The 19,147-nt window shown below is 34.3% G+C and overlaps 1 protein-coding gene across 1 annotated transcript in view; it reads left to right on the top strand.

The window, feature by feature from the left end:
- The window catches only part of LOC111089719, a 120,962-nt gene that overhangs the window by 1,590 nt on the left and 100,225 nt on the right, over positions 1-19,147 (top strand). The window contains exons 2-3 of the mRNA XM_022402698.1: positions 9,978-10,112; positions 10,209-10,470. Coding sequence (XP_022258406.1) covers positions 10,218-10,470 — 253 coding nt within the window. The 5' untranslated portion in view covers positions 9,978-10,112; positions 10,209-10,217. The remainder of the gene's footprint in view (positions 1-9,977; positions 10,113-10,208; positions 10,471-19,147) is intronic.

Here is a 19,147-nt window from a genome sequence, read left to right as displayed (position 1 = left end):
ACCAAACATGCTCGCCCTTTCAGCCGTGGGGGCGTTATAATGTAACGGTCAATCCCACTATTCGTTGGTAAAAGAGTAGCCCAAGAGTTGGTGGTGGGTGGTGATGACTAGCTGCCTTCCCTCTAGTCTTACACTGTTAAATTAGGGACGGCTAACGCAGATAGCCCTCGTGTAGCTTTGCGCGAAATTCAAAAACAAACAAACAAACAAATCAATGCACTGCTTCTAATAAAATATTTCATATCACAGTGACTGTATTGATTCCGATTGAAAAACCTATAAAAAGTAATGTATTATAGTATCTACATCACAATATATCAAGTTAGGACTATAATCCTACATCGTAAAAGATCAGGTTAGAATTATAATATCTAAATCACAGTAGATCAGGCAAGGACTATGGTATCTACATCTTAAATAATTTCAATGCTGTGTATCTTGTAATTTTCCATATTACTGTGGAAAAAGCAGATTATATACTGAATAATAGGATAATAAATATTTCATTTCCTCACGGGAGTACGTTTGAAGTAACAATACTTTGTAGTAAAGTACAAAAAAGGTTTCGTATGCCGAAAGAGCATCTATAATGCATTTCGTTAAGAAACTGTATTTTCTTTGCATATGTAATCAAATACTATTGCTTGAGGTTTTATAACTTGAATAGAATACAGTAAAGTTTCATCTTTGAAATTGTAGTCTGCGTTTTGTTGTGAAGACTTTCCGAACTGTCATTGATCAAGCTTTCATCCATATCATTCAGTAGAACTAAAAGTTGTCTGACGCCACAGTCTTCCCCTACACAGCCTGAAAATCGTAAATTCTGTAAGCGTATTTCGTCATAAACAAAAATACATTAAGCCCACATTCTATAACCAGTTGAGCACTGTAATTTCTATCTGTACAGACCTCATTAGCTCACCAGTCACGTGGATGGTAATGAAATTCAACGAAAGAAGCTTAATATCACTTTATATGGGGAAGTGTGTCTAGTAGAATTATTGATTATGCCCCAGCTTTTGTGTTTCCATTCTAAAAGAGTATAATGATGGGTGTATAAATAAATAATCATTCAAATATATTTTTAATTCACAGAATGTAAATATTGCATTAACTTTTGTGTGGCGACATAAATTGTGTTATTTAATGAGTTTTACGGTAGTTTATCCACGAGGGTTTTGGCTGCCCCCTTCCTGCCTTTTTTTTTCATTTTTATTTTTAACAATAGTGTATAATGTATTCTCAAATACTGGTTTCAATGTTTAACTTTTCATTACAAAAATTTCATTAAAAGGCAGTTTTAAAGTTAACCCCTCTTTGGAAACATAAAGGTGATCATTTTCCCAATTTCTTGTAATATTTAAAGCTCTCTGAATCTCTACTTGATCATGGACTACTAACGTTTAAATGTTCCGAGGATATGCAGATTTGACCATCTGATTTGGAACCTCCCTCTTTTTCTCGGCGTTAATACTAGTCCCCCGGTGGGACAGCGGTAAGTCTACGAACTTGCAACGCTAAAACCCAGGGTTCAATTCCCTGCGGTGGACACAGCAGATGGCTCAGTGTGCCTTTGTTCTAAATCAAACAAACACACACACACACACTGTCAATACTGATGTATCAGTGTTCTATATAGAAATGAAAAGGTCACAATAACTAGTGAAAAATCACATTATATTTTTAAATTATTAATACAGTTGTACATGAAATAAAGACCATATTTTAAAAAACGGCCAGAAGAGCTCGTGCCATAATAGTGAAACCAATCGGTACGTAGATGCTAAAGTGATACACTCTGAGCTGAGGTACAAAACAAATAATGTACAGTGACTCGTAAATTTATTAAAGCTAGAAAAACATTGCCCTTGTGTACAAATAACGCACACCTTTTCAAGAAATCGAGTTAAGAAAATTGTTTTTTTAACTCAGTGGTAGAGTATGTGCTGATTGGCTGCCTTCTCTCTGATTAGTAGTTCAAAATTTAAGACAGCTATACCTGAAACTTAGGGTTGTCTGACTTCGCCGTTTCGTTAAATTCCGCATGAGTAACTGTAAATTATTTTCTCTGTTTTAACGTAAGTTCCTATTAGACATTCGAACTTGGGTGTTTTATTAAGAAACACGAAAGGACTTCGCCTCCCAGGAGAATATTTCGAAACGAAGTGTATGTCACCGGATCTCTCAGTGTTAGTTTGGATCTACTAACATTATTAACATTTAACTCTCGAAGCAAACGAGATTAATGGAGATACGAAAGCTACAACTCTAGTGCCGAATTCGAATATTGGTTTTCAATTAAAACTATAAGCAACCATTAATTCTTTCATTAGTAAGTGGGGAAAAGCTGATATAAAATTAAGTTCGACACTCAAAAAAACGAAAGTTAAGCTTGAAAAGTACATATCTTTCAGTTTGTTTGAATTTATGCACAAAGCTACACAATGGGCTATCTGTGCTCTGCCCACCACGGGTATCGAAACCCGATTTCTAGCGTTGTAAGTCCGAAGACATACCACTGTGCCACTGGGGGGCCATATCTTTCAGATGAGATAATCTAAAGCTATCTGAAAATAATATCTAAAGCCATATAACATAATGTAGTTATCTATTCATTAATAATTTTTATTAATGTTTCTTTCCCAGGTCATTTGATCCCTATAATAGGGGGCGTATATATATTTCTTCAACTTTTCAAAAAATGGGCACCATATCTACACATTTATACATTGTGGATGAATAACAATACGTTTATTTCAAGGTTAATTAGACTGGTATAAACATACTTTATTTATTAACATTTACAAATGGTATTTTTAACATTGCAAATGTTATAATTAATAACCTTGAAATCATAACGAGGATGTTGTTAAATACACTAATTTAATACGTATTTGTTACTTATAATAAACCTAGTCAAATTACAAAAGATGACTTCGAAATTTACTAACTTCAGCGAGATTATTCCATACAACACCTGCATTACAATGATATCATTGAAAAACAATGAGTTTTGTGACATTACTTAGCACTGAATAATATCGTGTCTCTATTACGAATTTCTCAAATGTGTATAGCGCCAGTTCTGAATTCTGGCAAAGGTGAAACTTTTTCAATTAAATGTGATGACTCACCGCCCCATTTTCATATATTTTTAATATATTTTACCTTCGAGTTGGTCCCCTTTACTGAGAAATTTGGAACGCGCATACAGTTCTCTTTGCTATATGATGGGAGTTTGTTTAAACGTACTAGTCATGCTAATTGTTAAAAATAACTAAACTGGTCACATTTCATCTTCCGAAACCTTGCATCGTCTTTTGTTTAATTTGCTTTCCTGGGGTTCGAAAGAAAATTTCAGAATTCGTTCAACACAGGAGGAAAAAAATAAACTTTTTAACAGCGCTCTCTGGGTAATAGTAAAGTCCTGTGATATGCAATAAGTCAGTGTCGTCGTGACATCTTTACTCTTGTTCCCGAAAAGACGACGATGCATTTAAATTAGATCTTTAGTAACAATTTTTTTCTTAAACACTAGAACGCAGCTAATAGGATAGCACAGTACAGCATACAGAGTCCGTAACCGATTATTTTGTAACAAAAGATTAAGGTTTTTGCAAAACGAAAACGTAATACAATTTATTTCGCACAGTTAAAATTAATTCTAAGAAAAAATGTGTACATTTATATTGGATTCTGTTGGAAGAGTACGATAAAAATAAAATTAGGTTTTTAATAAAACAATACAGCCTCAAGCGTGCATTTAATTTAAAAATTAACAACAAAAACATAGTATTGAGACTTCTCACCATAAAAAAATTGTGTATTTAAGAATAAAAAATGGTACAAAACTGTAATCTCGGTGCATTTTTAAATATAGCAATAAAACGTCAAGTAAAACTCAGATGTACTACAAAATGTATTTGTTTGTTTGAATTTATGCACAAAGCTGCACAATGGGCTATCTGTGCTCAGCCCACCACGGGTATCGAAACCCGATTTCTAGCGTTATAAGTCCGCAGACATACCGCTGTGCCACTGGGGGGGGACGATCAACAATTTACAAAGCAGATCCAAGAGTATCACGGATCTTAGAATATCGTTCTGAATAAAGTGGATTAACCCTCTGTATATGGCATACCAAGGTTATACCACAAAGTTGCTAAGTTCAGGACTGGTTTAAAAACAACCTTCGAACAATGACTATTATACATGTAGCAGTTATAAATCATAAATATATACGCATAGCTATTTCTTTTCTTTTTTTAAGTTTTGAATTTGGTCTTGAAAATAAATGTATATAAATACCAGCCATTATCTTTTCATATAGCTTCAGTACTTGTTATAGAATATGTTGATTTGTTTTAAATACTCCTAGACAGAGAAGTAACAAAAAATATGGTTATATGTTTGACTTTTCTACTTATTCTATTGCCCCGTTCATTGTGATGGACACGATAAAACACTGTTGCCTAACACCGCAGTTTCCTTCCTAACAAGTTTCTGTGAAGAACGGATAGATTAATCGAAGAACCACACGTCTTTTTAGACTTTGACAAACCCTTAAATGTGCATGCATGCGTGAATGTCAGTTTCCAGTACCGCGTTTAAGCAAACCAAACGTACAGATGTGTATGGGTACGTAGACGGGTAAGTTCATGAGTATGTGAAAAAAGCAGATAGCGTGAAACACTTGTAACGTTATTCATGGTTCTTCGAAACAGTGGATACTTTATCACGCTGTAGCCATACCTTCTTAGTGTCCTGGCTATACAGTGCAATCATTTCTTCTGGCATAATTGGTGGCAGTACGTTATCCTGACAGTAACTAAGTACACTTTTGTTTTACGGTGAAATTTGTAAATTTTAATTTTTTTCCATTGTATGAGAAACCTGCCGCCCCATTTCATGCTGGAAAGTCCTTATCGCCTGGTGGTCAATAGTAAATCGCCCATTTCTTGTTGCAGTCACTCACGTACACCCAACTTTCGTTAAATGTTGCAATCAACATACAAAATGTTTCTCGTATAGTTTTTTGTAATTGATCTTTTTCTCACCAATGTATAGCTTCTGCATTAGAAACTTATCCTTCTTTAGAATGGCAAGGTCTTCATGAATAATCTTGTGCACATATTGAATATATTTGACGAAAGAATCCGAGTAATACTTAAACTTCTGAAAATCCTTCAGGTTTTCTTCGGACAGTTGAAGAAAACGTTGAGCCAATTTTATGTGCTTCATTTCTTAAATAAAGCTTCCTCGTTTGGTGGAAGAGAAATAAAAGAAGGACTCAAAAATTTCTTCCATTGCCCGAGAAGAGTTGAAGTTTAAATCTTGTATACAGTTGATTGGGTTATGTGCAACGTGTTAGCAATCACGCTTTGGATGTGTGTAGGTTAATTGGCCAGTTCTTAGTGTGTTGGGATGTTGTTTAGGTGAGGTTACATCCTCATACGGGTATGCCAATTTCTCCGAACAATATGTGTTTATAAAAGCATTGAAAATAAAAAGTAAATAAGGAGGAAAATATGAACTGTATACCGAGCGCAAAAATAGTCATTAAAATCCAGTTATTCGTTTTCTTTATACAGTATAAATGGAAGGAGCTATTACGTTAACTAATCTATAGATCTTACCTGCTGTTTTAAGTAACTCTCTTCAGTTAAACATTCATAAACGTTACCAGATATAGTATGAACTTACTAAAAGCGAATTGATGTCTATGTCAGCATTGACATATAAATTACTGCTGAATAGTAACGTAATTAAATAGCCAAAATTGTAGGAAATCTAGAAATAGTATTAACAACATTTTGTAGTCTGAACTAATAATTGGACTTACATCTTAATGGTCATTTATTCATTTGAATCTGTAGGACAAAATTTTACACTCTTAAAAAGTAGTGTGTAGAGATCTGTCTTTGTATTTTGTCATCAACACTGCTCTACTTTTTTTGCATGTGTATAATTGTTCTCATCTAGCCTTTGTTCATTTCTGATATAAATGACTCTTTAGTCTGTTTGGAGTATAATTTAGTGATTGGCAATTTATATAAAAATAACCTATTTTTTTTCTGAAGTATTTTTTCGTGCCAGCTCAATCTTATAAATTTCTACAAAAAAGATTTATGGATTGGATCTATTCTGTGTTCGTTCGCATTCGAATGTTTAGATTTTTTAAGCAGTATTCAATGATAAAGATTGACAATGATGAACATTTTCAGATTGCTTCCAATATTGGATCTTGACTATATCTAAAGGAAGTAATTTATGAAAACGGTAAACGATATTTTTGCGTGCCAGTTGACAGTTTTAGATTTTTTTAAATATATTTGTTCTTTTGTTTCTATTCTATAAGCAATATGGTAATACATGATAATGATTCTCTAGAGACGTTAGTCTAGTCTTATAGAATTGCTCAACCTTCAATGGATACCAATTAAATTAGATATTCAATTAGACTTATTTCCATTGTTACTGTTGTTTTGAATGCATTTTCTAGTTTCCAAGATATACAAAACTACATGTAGACAACGTTCGAACACCTACACATTCAATTATTATTTTCACACTTTTCGTTCAGATTTAGAGGTGTTTCTCGAACATGTCAGCGAACATTTGATGATGAGTGCATAGGACGATGAAATATAAAAACCAATCGTAGCTTGGACTGAAAATTTGAAATACGAAAACCCATGGTAGCTTGGACCTGAAATACGAAAGTCCGTGGTAGCTTGGACTGAAAATCTGAAATACGAAAACCCATGGTAACTTGTACAAACAATCTGAAATACGAAAGCCCGTGTTAGCTTGGACAGAAGAACTAAAAAACGAAAACCCATGGTAGCTTGGATAGACAACCTAAAAAAAACGAAACCCGTGTAGCTCGTTGGCTTCCTGTTATCAGCAGTAGTCACTGACTGCGTTAGTGAAAATTTAGTGAATATAATCCTTACATTAGTTGGGTTAAAGTGAAACTTTATTAAGAAAGATTAAGTATTCAACCCAACTAGTTTTTTAACGAGCAATCTGTCATCTTAACCCAAAACACCACAATGTTTAATTTATTCTAGATTTCCCTACCAAAGTCTTATAAAATTAGCTTAATGGCAAAAGAGAGCATACAGAATACCACTTAGGGATATAATTTGTATTTTCCTAAAAGTTCTTGGACATAGGTCTTCTGTTTTATGGTACTGTTCTAATTTGAAGAATAGATTAGATTACATAGTTTATGGAATAATCTATATGAGACACTGTTGCCTGACGGTAAAAACCTGTGACGTTATGTATTCGATGTAGATGTAGTGACAGTTTTTCTCATTAACCCTAAAATTGTAAGTCCACCGTAAAATATTTTCAAGGTTTTGGTGGCAGCTTTGAACAAGAGACAATCCGCTAGGCTAATTCGTCATACAGATTTTTGTGTAAGTTTAAGTTTCGACTTTTGCTTCGAAAAACACAATAAAACTTCAAACTTTTGTGTTGGTATTGATGAAATAGTTTCCAAAAGCAAGGCTACTTTTGCTCAATGCTATTATATTTTGACCTTAATCTGCACTTTAAGAACAATTTTCATCATTTTCAAACACGTAGGAGACTTTGATACAAACAGAAATAAATAGTATTAAACTCTTTCTTATGACTCTCTTTGGTTGAGGTTTGATTAATCATATCTAAGAATACTATTCAGTGAACTATCTAAAACAGTGAAAGTGGTTGCAATTAGAAAAACAAAGTATCCTTTTCTCACTGTTTCTTCTGTTTCGCAGTTTTCTTGTCTTATTTTAATAGTATTTTAATGTTTTCGGACGACCTCTCTTTCCTGATTGCTTTAACTCCAACAGGAACCCTGTTGTAACTGCATCCACAACGTTTACATTTCATGCAAACAACACACCTTCCAATCTGGCACTTGCAAGTGAGACTAGGGTAAACATTACTTTCAGACATTCTCTCAGTGTATGTCGGGTAGTTTAGCACTGAAAAGAAATTTCCTTTCCATAAATTATTTCGTTAAGGCAATAAATTTTCACCAAAATCTTAACACAAATAGAATGAACTCATTTTCAAATAAATATTTCTCTTCAAGAGATGAACCAATGTGCACAAAAATAATATTATACGAAAACTCTAATACTAGATTATTGTTGAAATATTAATGTTTTTTTTATCTTTTGCTGAATACTTTGTTGACCAAAACAGCTACTAATTTCTGTTTGATTGTCATGATATAAAAGACTGTTTATTTTATTTTTATGAGTGAATATTTTATTATTGTTTAGTCTTTGTTAATATAAGAGTCAAAAGCAGACGATTATAGGAAGTTATGTTTATAATTCATTAATGTTGAGACTATCGAACGTCGCGTGCAATGCATTGACGTTGAGAATATAGAGATTTCAGGGAAGGCAGGCAGACGATTAAGTGATAAAACCATGAATAATCTGAGCGTAGTGAAAAGCAGACAGACAATAGCAGAAGAAAGTAAAGTTACGGGCAAAGAAAAGTTCGGCGTGAAGTGATAAGCCTAACGATTGACATAGGCCTAACGTTTAGTATGTAGAGTAAGACTAACAGTAGAAAAGGAGATAAGAAGAAGAAATATTTCGTCAAAGCATAGTTCTAAAGTAATTGAATCAGCCTGAGTGTACTTTGAATATATATTATTTTGAAAACAAGTGAAGTCCGTGTTGTTCATTTATCGTCCGTCAAACCAAACATGCTCACCCTTTCAGCCGTGGGGACGTTCTTATGTGACGGTCAATCCCACTATTCGTTGGTAAAAGAGTAGCCCAAGAGTTGGCGGTGGGTGGTGATGACTAGTGCCTTCCCTCTAGCCTTACATTGCTAAATTAGGGACGGCTAGCGCAGATAGCCCTCGTGTAGCTTCGCGCGAAATTCATAACAAACAAACAAACAATCATTTATCGTTGAATTTATCGTCAAAAAGTCACAGAATCCTAAGCCCAACAACAACACAGTATATATTTATACTATTAAGAAGTATATGTATATTAAGAAGCCTTTTATTTTCACAGTTGGCGAAAATAATTATATTTTTTAATTTTGACAATGACTGACTCCCAGTTTTAGGAGTTAAAAAATGTCGTTGTAAGTTACTTCAGTTAAGGTTTTAATATTGAGTTTTTATTTGAGACATTTTTGAAACTACCTATGTTTTATTTTCCTTTTCCAAACCAAGCTGGCGAGACACTATTTTCAATTTTGTCTCTTTTTTTTTTTGCAGTATCTTGACGCAAGGCTTCACAAAGGGCTATTTATCAAATGGCCACTCTTAGAGCATACACATGATCCAAAGTCTGGAGTCCGGATTGGCCCTGTAGTACAGTTCTTGATTTCGGAACTGTTGAACCGGGTTCGAATCCATGTGACACTATCAAGTATCCCCACCCCCACCCACCCACACTTAAGTTGTGGATGCGTTATAAGTTAATTCCTCAACGTGAATGGTGGGTAGTGGATGCCGCTGACTGGTTGCCTTCTCTATCTGGTCAGTATTTCAAATTAGGGCCGACGGCAGAGGGCTTTAGTAGTTTTGCCAATGTGTAGTAACTGTATACACCTACTCATACTTCAGAATCGTTTTTCTACCAAGCTGTACCTAAATATTCGATTTTTAGTTTTTTTTAGTCTTAAACAGATATTTTCCTTAGTCCTATAGTAGTGAAATTTAGGAAACGCAGGCTAAGAATGTACAAAAACAAAATTGTTTATACAAATATTTCTTCTAAACCTTGTTGAAAAGTAGCGTTTACGTCTTGAATACGCACTATAAATAGAATATACTTTAATTTATAGGATAGGAAGAGAAACTGGAATTTCTTTAACCTCCCAAATGATGATTATATTGTTGAGTCGTTACCTGATAGCCATTGATGTTAGTGTTATTTATATAAGTATTGGAAAAACTGGGAACTGTTCTTTCAAACTTACCAAATTCTAATTTTATACAGTTGCAGATACTCGTCGTTTCATGTTCCTGATCCCTGTTTGCCAAATATCTTGTTACACGCCAGTTTTGCAGTACATTGTGATGATAACCATCTGACACTTAGTGTTACACCTGAACTGCTAGCACAAGCTAAACGGTAATTGACAACAAACAACTTTTTTCAATGTTTTCATCCAAATCGTCTTGTCGAGTGTCTACTTGTCCTGCTTTGCCATATTGCTATTGTTTGCAGGTTGTGGGAATGTTCAGTGTCTTGCTGTGGGCTATTATGTGGACCGCTGATGGAAGGCCTTCTGAAAGCAGTCAGCAAGAACAAAAGTTAAACATGTCTAGAAAGAAGGTAGAAGGAAATCTGACAAGTTTGGAATGTGAAAACGTATCCAAAGTTCTACAAAGTAACGCGGAATGGGCAACAGAGGGAACCTTTCACATTAATCTAAGTCATCCATTTTTAGACATCAACCAAGGATTAGTTCCCGGAGTCGTTTACGACGGTGAGTAATAGTGTTTTTATAGTGAATAATCAGAAATAATCAACGCCATTTTCTTTTCAAAACAAAACAAATCAAATAATTCACAAAAAAGTAAATTCATTTCTGCCAAGGCCTCAGACAAGTTGAGCGATCGCTAGATTTCATAGTAAATAATTTAAACTAACTTGTAGTTTCTCCAGTCTTTTTGATTCACTACTGTATTAGTAAACTTTATAGAAAGAGAGAGAAAAATGTTACCTCAGAATGTGTTCCGTGTGCAATGTTCATCCTGGTCTTATTATTGTTTATGCGATTTAACCAACTGTTGCACGGATTTTGGATTTTGAAGTGCAATTTTTGTATAGTGAGGTTAATTTGCCAAAACTAACTGATGTGACAATTTTTTAACTCTGTTTGATTGATTAGATTACGCTACCAACTGACGACAGCACGCACTTAAAGCATTTTTTTCCGAAGAAAATCGGTAGAATTTAGTCCAAAATATAGTTTTGTCTGCATAAAGTCAACTGTTACGAATGTACAACATAGTAGCTTTATCTCTGAGCGCCAGAAAAATGTTTTTTTTCTTGTTCTTGTACACGAGTAATGGTATGAAAACTCTAAAACAACTGAAAATTCAAACTTCAATGCTAATCAAAACATACCAGTTCATTATAATTATATTCTATTTGCAATTATATATATATATATATCTAATGCAAAAATTCAGAAGTTTAGCAATAGTGAAAAAAAGTGATCAACTGCAAAACAGAAATTCAAAATTTAGTATCATTGTAACGAAATGTACTGTTGACAACAAAAGAACATTATAGTGGTCATGTTATATAAACTGCTTTATGCTGTATAGAATACTTTAAAGCTTCTTAATGTAAGCATAAGCTGAGTGCAAAATACAACTTGCAACAACATGTAGTTGTGAAAAAATAAATAGGTTAGTAGTGATTAATGATAATTACTTATGTTACCAATCAATAAGGAAATGCAATAGAATAGCTGGTTAAACATTCTCATAAGAATATATATATGTCTTACTATACCCACTGAAAACGTTCAGTGAAAATAATAAACCCATTCTAAGAATACCCTGTATTATTCTGAGTCAAGTTGTTTAAATATGTTATTGTTTGCTTCGGTAACTCGTAATGTCTTCTACACTAACCAGTTAACACAACCTTACGCAGTTAACAATATATTGACGATTATTGGGAATCCATTTTACTTTCTGTTTTCTACAGAAGTTGTAGAATGCAAATCATATTGAACAGCATCCAGAACTGGATGTTTTTTTGCAATTTGTGAAGTGTGTGTTTCGATTCGTCGATCGATACAAGAAGATTCTTCTTTAATCATGTTAGGTGAATCACACAAATATTGACCGAACTAGACAGACAAACATCTATAAAATAGGCTTCATCCATTTGATACGTCGAAAGGGAGTCTTCGTTAATAAAGGTGGTGATAACTGATAGAATAGAGTAGAATGATCAAAACGAAAATATATGAAACGATTTTTTCTTTCACACCTATTTTTCTATTTGATAGCATTAACTCCCTCAATATTATTTCCAAGCGGGGCTGTAATAAATTAAAATAAATTTGATGAGGTCCAAGGCTCGTATAGTGGAAATACTTTGATGTCATATTTATATTTCGAATTGTTGTTTTTGCGACTTGATTTTCGTGTAGTCATGAATAATTATGATGGTAAATACATTATTTAAATAAGTCTTTGACAAATATTTGATATCTGTAAAATAGGACGAAAGTAGAGCTGTCCTACTACGTGATATATCCCAAACGTAATGTAATCAGCAGATAAAACAAAAAAAAATATAAATTCATTTTAAGAGTATATGGTACAATAAAACAAAAACAGAAAATAAAATGGTTCTTAAGGAACTTAATTCAAATTCTGTTTTGACGATAAATATCAGAAAGAAACAAGCCATAAAACATTCAAATACCCATATCGTACAACATCAGAGCATCAACAAATTTCAATCACAAAAAATAAACAGTTATTGTGCAGCACCTTTCTAGGTGGGGAGATTTTTAAAAAAAACTGTAAATACATAAACAATTCCACTAGTAAACTTGTGTTTAAATCAGAGACGTAGCCTTGAAACTCAGGATACAGTTGGCGTTTCGTGTAGCCAACCATCAGATTTTGAAATTCAGGATATATTTGGCATTTAATATAACCAAACATCAGACTGGCATGGTGAAACTCTGAATACAATTGACTTTTAGCATAACCAAACACCAGACTGACGTATAACAGACTTATTTTATTGCTCTTGGAAACTACTTAAATTTTCCTGTATTTTGCCATAGAAAAAGTAATGTTGTCATAGTTCAGTATGGGTCCTGTTTGACGTAATACAGATTATATAGTTTCTGTTTACAATACACTTCAGGGTCTATAGGATACGTGGGATGGCGGTATATAACTATCTATATCAACTGTGAAGACAGAGGTAGAAAAACGAGAACTGTTGACGAACTGGGAAGCTTGAGTACAGATACCATATAGGGTAGTGTGAACGTTGAGAGACAGAGTGGCGTCACAACCTGTAACTGAGTAAACGATACCCATCATCCTTTTCTCCAAGATACACAAGTGCGTGCATTGTAATTCAAATGATAATGACAATCAGAGATCTCTTGGTTATAATCTTTGTAACAGGCAGCATTGTTTGACACGTATAATGTAATTTTGTTATCATACTCAATCTTCGTATTAGATTGTCTTTCACTTGTTTATCTTAATATATAATATTCAGAATCATTTGTGGCCATTGAAGCCTAAGCCTATTATAAACGTTGAGAAATGCCGTAGAGTGAGTGAAAATGTAGAGTATTATAAATTTAACGGTAATACAAACATACTGGTGTCACGACATTTCTGCAACCTTTAGTTTCGCAACTCAGTGTGCAGTTGTAATATAACCTAGTGTTCTTGGAGTTTTAAAAAGCTACCGTCGCTGACGGTCCTAAGTTGGATAGTGTTCTTGGAGTTTTAAAAAGCTACCGTCGCTGACGGTCAGGTTATATTACAACTGTATTCTAAGTTGGATAATACATTTGTAATATAACCTGACCGTCAGCGACGGTAGCTTTTTAAAACTCCAAGAACACTGTCTAACTTAGATTGTTTGTGCTTTCCCCTGGTGATTTAAATAAAAACTAAACCTTCGTTCAACTAAACCTTTTATGTTTCTACATTTTAATGTGTTGTCTGAGATATTCAAGAGTCTGAACTTCTTCAAGTCATATCTTGAGTATTTTGTTCACTCATACATTTCTATTCAAATTGTTGATGTTTTTCACACAATTTAGTGTTTTGCTACTAAACGTTTTAATATTGGATGTGCTTATTAAGGTATGTTTCAATTTTTTTTCCTCTTTATATTTAATTTAAGATCTGTGATTTTAATTTTTTAAGTCATTTATTTTTTAAATTATTTCTCGTACATCTTTGACGCTCTATGCTTCGAAACAGATGAAACACAAAACAGCCTACCCCGAAACAATAAGAGTTTCGAGGACAAGCGTGATGATTTATCGCCGGTCGAGCGACAGACTTGACTTGGTGTGAAGACAACAAAAGACAAACATTTTATTAATTAAAAGTTTAATCAAACAATTCCAGATTGTGCTGAATGGTAGGGATTGCTATTGTCAAAGTTAAACTGATTGAAAATTAAATCAGACAAAAGTAAAACAAAACTGTTTTCATATAAATGAAATTACCCGTTAGAATAAGTTAAGGTTATTGAAGTCACAATGAATGGATGGCCGACAATTAAAATACTAACTGTAAAAAAGAAGAAAGAAGTGTACAAGACTCACAGAACATTTTAAAAAACAAAAATCTGCTTAAAGTGCCAAAACTGCTCTCACAGGCTGCATTTTCTCCAAGACTGACCAATCACAAAAAGTGAATCATTAGAATCTAGAAGCATCTTTTCTCCATGTGATAATCATGAAAATAACCTCACTCTCAGAGTGATGCGCAGATACAGGATAACCATCCTATGAAACAGGAAACTTTTTATTGTTGTTGTTTGTTGCATTCTCACAAAGCATCTAGAGGGCTATCCGCACTAGCCGTCCCCAATTTAGAAGTGATAGACTAAAGGGAAGGCAGCTAATAAACACTACCTGCTGCCAACTCTTGGGCTACTCTTTACCAACAAAAGTTCGATTGACCTTCACATTATAACGTCTCTTGGCTGAAAGGGCGTGCATGTTCGGTGACGGGATTCGAACCAGCGACCCACAGATTGCGGGTCAAATGCCTTAGCCAGATAACATTATTTTCTGGTCTGTACTGCATAAAGTAACACTTAGAGTTAAACTAGGACATGCGCTACTCTATACTTACCAGGTTCTGAACTATTAATCTCCAACAAATTAAAAGATTTAGTTACTGTATTAAAGATAAGTTCTGTAAGAAAATAGCATATATGATATTTTCGTAACACAACCCATTTTTCCGTTACCGTAAGCTTCTCCTCATTTATTACCAATATTAAAACACAATCTGACAAAACAACATGAAAATTACATTCCTCAGTTAGACTGAACAGTGACGTTAAGAAATGGTACACTATTATTCTATCTACTAAATTAAAAGCCTAGTTTCTGTATGTAAAACCAGATTATATCTGCCTCTTGAAGAGAGCATAGTCCCACTAAGCATGGTTTGGTTTTTCGACGGAAATCACAGCATCTCAGGCATTGCTTCTATCACAGAATTGGCTGGCACTCATGCAGTCTCGTTGTTTATGATTTTACCATGAAGCTGCAAAGACATGGTTAACTGGTTGTACTAACATTTAAGATGTCTAAATCAAAAATGCCGGCGCTTAAACCAAAATCTGTAACAACAACTCCTGCATACTTAATGATTGCATCACAGTGATACATAGTTAAGTTTCTCCATTCGCTCTAAGCCTTTTACTTTTGGTAAAGAAAAGTCTGTTTTTATTGGGCAGTGCAATGTTTTGTATGGCATGGTGTCAAGTAGTGTTTCTTTATTTTACAGGCACATACCAATCCATGTTTTGTATGGCATGGTGTCAAGTAGTGTTTGTGTATTTTACAGGCACATACCAATCCATGTTTTGTATGGCATGGTGTCAAGTAGTGTTTCTTTATTTTACAGGTACATACCAATCCATGTTTTGTATGGCATGGTGTCAAGTAGTGTTTGTGTATTTTACAGGCACATACCAATCCATGTTTTGTTCTATAAATGGTAGAATGGACAGATAGCTACTCTTTTCCACTTCGGTTGTCATATCTAATCCAGGGCTTACAAATTTGTTTGTTTGTTTGTTTGTTTGTAATTAAGCACAAAGCTACACAATGGATTATCTGTGTTCTGCCCACCACGGGTATCGAAACCCGGATTCTAGCGTTGTAAGTCCGCAGACACACAACTGTGCCACTGGGGGGCATTACAAATTTAAACTAGTGGACTGAACAATTATTAAGTCCTGATGAACAAACAAAAGTGAAATAGGCAGTAAATGTCTAGTACTACGAAACAGTTGTGGAGAAAAACTCTTGGGGAACTAATCTACACAAGTAGCACAAATCATTTTCTACACCTAAGCTAACAACAACCAAACAGCTCACAGTGTCTCTCCTTCTTTCTCCTGACAGGGGCCTAGACATCTTTCTATCCTTATCGTCAATTCTGATACAACAGTAACTCGTGTTATACACGGTAATACAGAGCTCATAGCTTAGGTTGGATCAGCCATGTTTTGATATAAAACTCTCGAAAAAGTTAAACTTTTATTCTATGAAGGATAAGTATAAGAGTTGAATACCTGATATCAGGATATCGTACTTCGTTTGCTTTTATTTTTCAAGCATTTCATTTTAATCCCATAAATGAAATTACTACTAATCTTACTTTTAGCTTACTTTCTTTAATGTGGATTAATATATTACTCTTTATATTATATTTCTTTCACGATAATATTTTAATTGATGTCTACTCGTGTATACTTACCATAAAATCCACCTTAATTAGAAAGTAGCGACTATAACAGGTACTACTCCAGGTTGTCTTGACAAATGTCCCTGTTGATGGCCAGCATCTTTAATGCAAGGCTACTGCTGCAATTAGCACAAGGAAGCGAGAAGAGAAAGAAGTGTTCTGGAAATAAGTTGTGACTGACGAAACTGTACTGTAATTAAGTGGCCTCAGGTCATCATTTTTAGTTCTTAGTTACGTATAAGACATCAAACCAAAGCGACCAACAAAAGGGGATTACCTCGTGTAAATTTGCTGTCTCTTTTTTTTTGATAGTTTTAGTTTAATTCAGTTTTATTTTATTGTACTAGCTCGATCCACGTCAACTTTATTTTAAGTTAGGTTTTATTTATTATGTCCCCGTATTTCCTCCAATGGCGTTATTATAACTTATCAAGTTCATAGTCTATTTTCTTCTTTCCGTTCATATGAACACCTTTCACGTTCACTTCTTTTATCAGTCAAATCCATAACCCTTTTGTTATCTGTGGATTCTGACTGCTTGAATGTTTGTCATTTTCTAGCTGAAATACCACACACTTGTGTTCTTTCAGTAGAAGCATCATTTAATGAAAATTTCAATAAATCTAGTACACCGTATCAATTTCTATAATTTTTGCCAATAAAAATGTTCAAACAGTGGAAACGTCTATTTAGTTTCCGAAGAAAATACATGGTCCGGTTTACATTTTGTTCAACAATTTTGTCACGAGCGAAAAGCAGAAATAATTACATATTATTTTGAACTGGATGATCGTTTATAAACCTAACTTTTTATATATACATCCGTTAAAATGACACGAGTGAATTTGTTATTAAGTGTCATGTAACTATTATTGTATAACGTACTGTATACTTTGAAGAGTAACAATCTCAAAGACACCCTGTATGATTGTTGTTGTACCCTTCTGTAGCTTTAATTAGCGTGTAGTGTGCCTATACTGTGTATTTTCCCTGAATTTAAATTCGATAACGAGGAACCCACTTTGAGACTAATAATGGCTGGAGACGGCTTGAATGGGTAATGAAGAAAAACTTTAATATAAGTTTAACATAACAGCAAATGTACAACGTTTCGACAAGGTTTTGCCATCATCAGGTACCATGTTTACGTCACTTTACATGTTATTTGTTAAATATTAGTCTGATATATCACATTCTTATCAGTTTATGGAATATTTAGTTGGATGAATAAATTAATAGAGATTTACGATTTTTAACGTAGGTCTGAAATATTTAATTGTGACGCCAGATTTCACAGTTTTATATGAGCTGTTATATTTCCAACGGCGTAAACTTTAGGTGGCCCGGCATGGCCAGGTGGTTAGGGCGCTCGACTCGCAATCTGCGGGTCGCGGGTTCGAATCCCCGTCACACCAAACATGCTCGCCCTTTCAGCCGTGGGGGCGTTATAATGTGACGGCCAATCCCACTATTGGTTGGTAGAAGAGTAGCCCAAGAGTTGGCGGTGGGTGGTGATGACTAGCTGCCTTCCTTCTAGTCTTACACTGCTAAATTAGGGACGGCTAGCGCAGATAGCCCTCGTGTAGCTTTGCGCGAAATTCAAAAACAAACAAACTTTAGGTGGGTGGTATTAACTAGCTGATTTCCCTATAACTTCTAAAGCAGGGACGGATTACGAAGGTAGCTCTCAAATCTCTCTGCGTGGTATTCTCCAAAAGAAACAAACAAGTAATCAAGAGTAAAACTTAATCCAGGAAATACGACTTTTTGTTGAAGAAGAGCAGTTTGCTTTATCCGATTATCTATTACCGGCAGTTGTGCGAGAATCATCAGAAGAGAATGTAATTAGTTCTCCATGAACTTTGTTTAAATATTACTCGCGTTGCTCTATTTGTTTTGTTGTTAAGCACGAAGTTGTACAATAGACTAGCTTTGTTGTGCATACTGCAAGGATGAAACCCCGAATTTTAACATTATAAGCCCTCTAGTTCCCGCTGAGCCATCTTTGAGTATTTATATTGCAAAACTAGCCTTTGATAAAACATATTTCAAATTCATTCTTTCTTTGAGTGTTCTTCAATGAAACGAATGAACGTATACATGTTCATTGAACGGAAGGTCCTTGGAATATTTGTTTCAGTATTACGTTAAGCTGTTTTTGTTCACAGTAGCCATTCCTTATTCAACTGAATTGCATAAACAGTGGGCTTATACGTGTACCTTGTCTAGTGACAGGCTGTGTTTGAGTGGGGTAAAATTAAAAAAAGATACAACAAGTCAAAGGTCCAGACCATGGCTTCAGTGTAAAGATAATATGTTACAATGCTAAAAATGTTGAGCTGGTCAAATTCATGAAAATAATTATGGAAAAAGTGAGGAAAAAGGTTTAAAAAATATTATACAAATATCACCCATATATTGTGAAAACAGAGTACTGTCACGTGTTGATAGTTTACACTGTGATTGGTTGTCGTCCAACGAATTAAAAAGCGTCACACTAGTATAAAATTAGATAGTATAAAGTACAGTCGGAAATATTAATAGTAGCAGCGTGATTCCAGTCATGGCTCAAATATCGCCCAACAAATATATATAGTTGTATGCAAAACTATTGTCAGGTTCTTTGTATGTATGTATGGGCCGCCGGATTCTTTACAGTAT

The sequence above is a fragment of the Limulus polyphemus genome, unplaced genomic scaffold, assembly GCF_000517525.1.
Source record: "Limulus polyphemus unplaced genomic scaffold, Limulus_polyphemus-2.1.2 Scaffold127, whole genome shotgun sequence".
NCBI classification, from domain to species: Eukaryota; Metazoa; Arthropoda; class Merostomata; order Xiphosura; family Limulidae; genus Limulus; species Limulus polyphemus.
The sequence above is the reverse complement of the archived record's forward strand: the minus strand, read 5'-3'. Positions and strand labels throughout refer to the sequence as shown.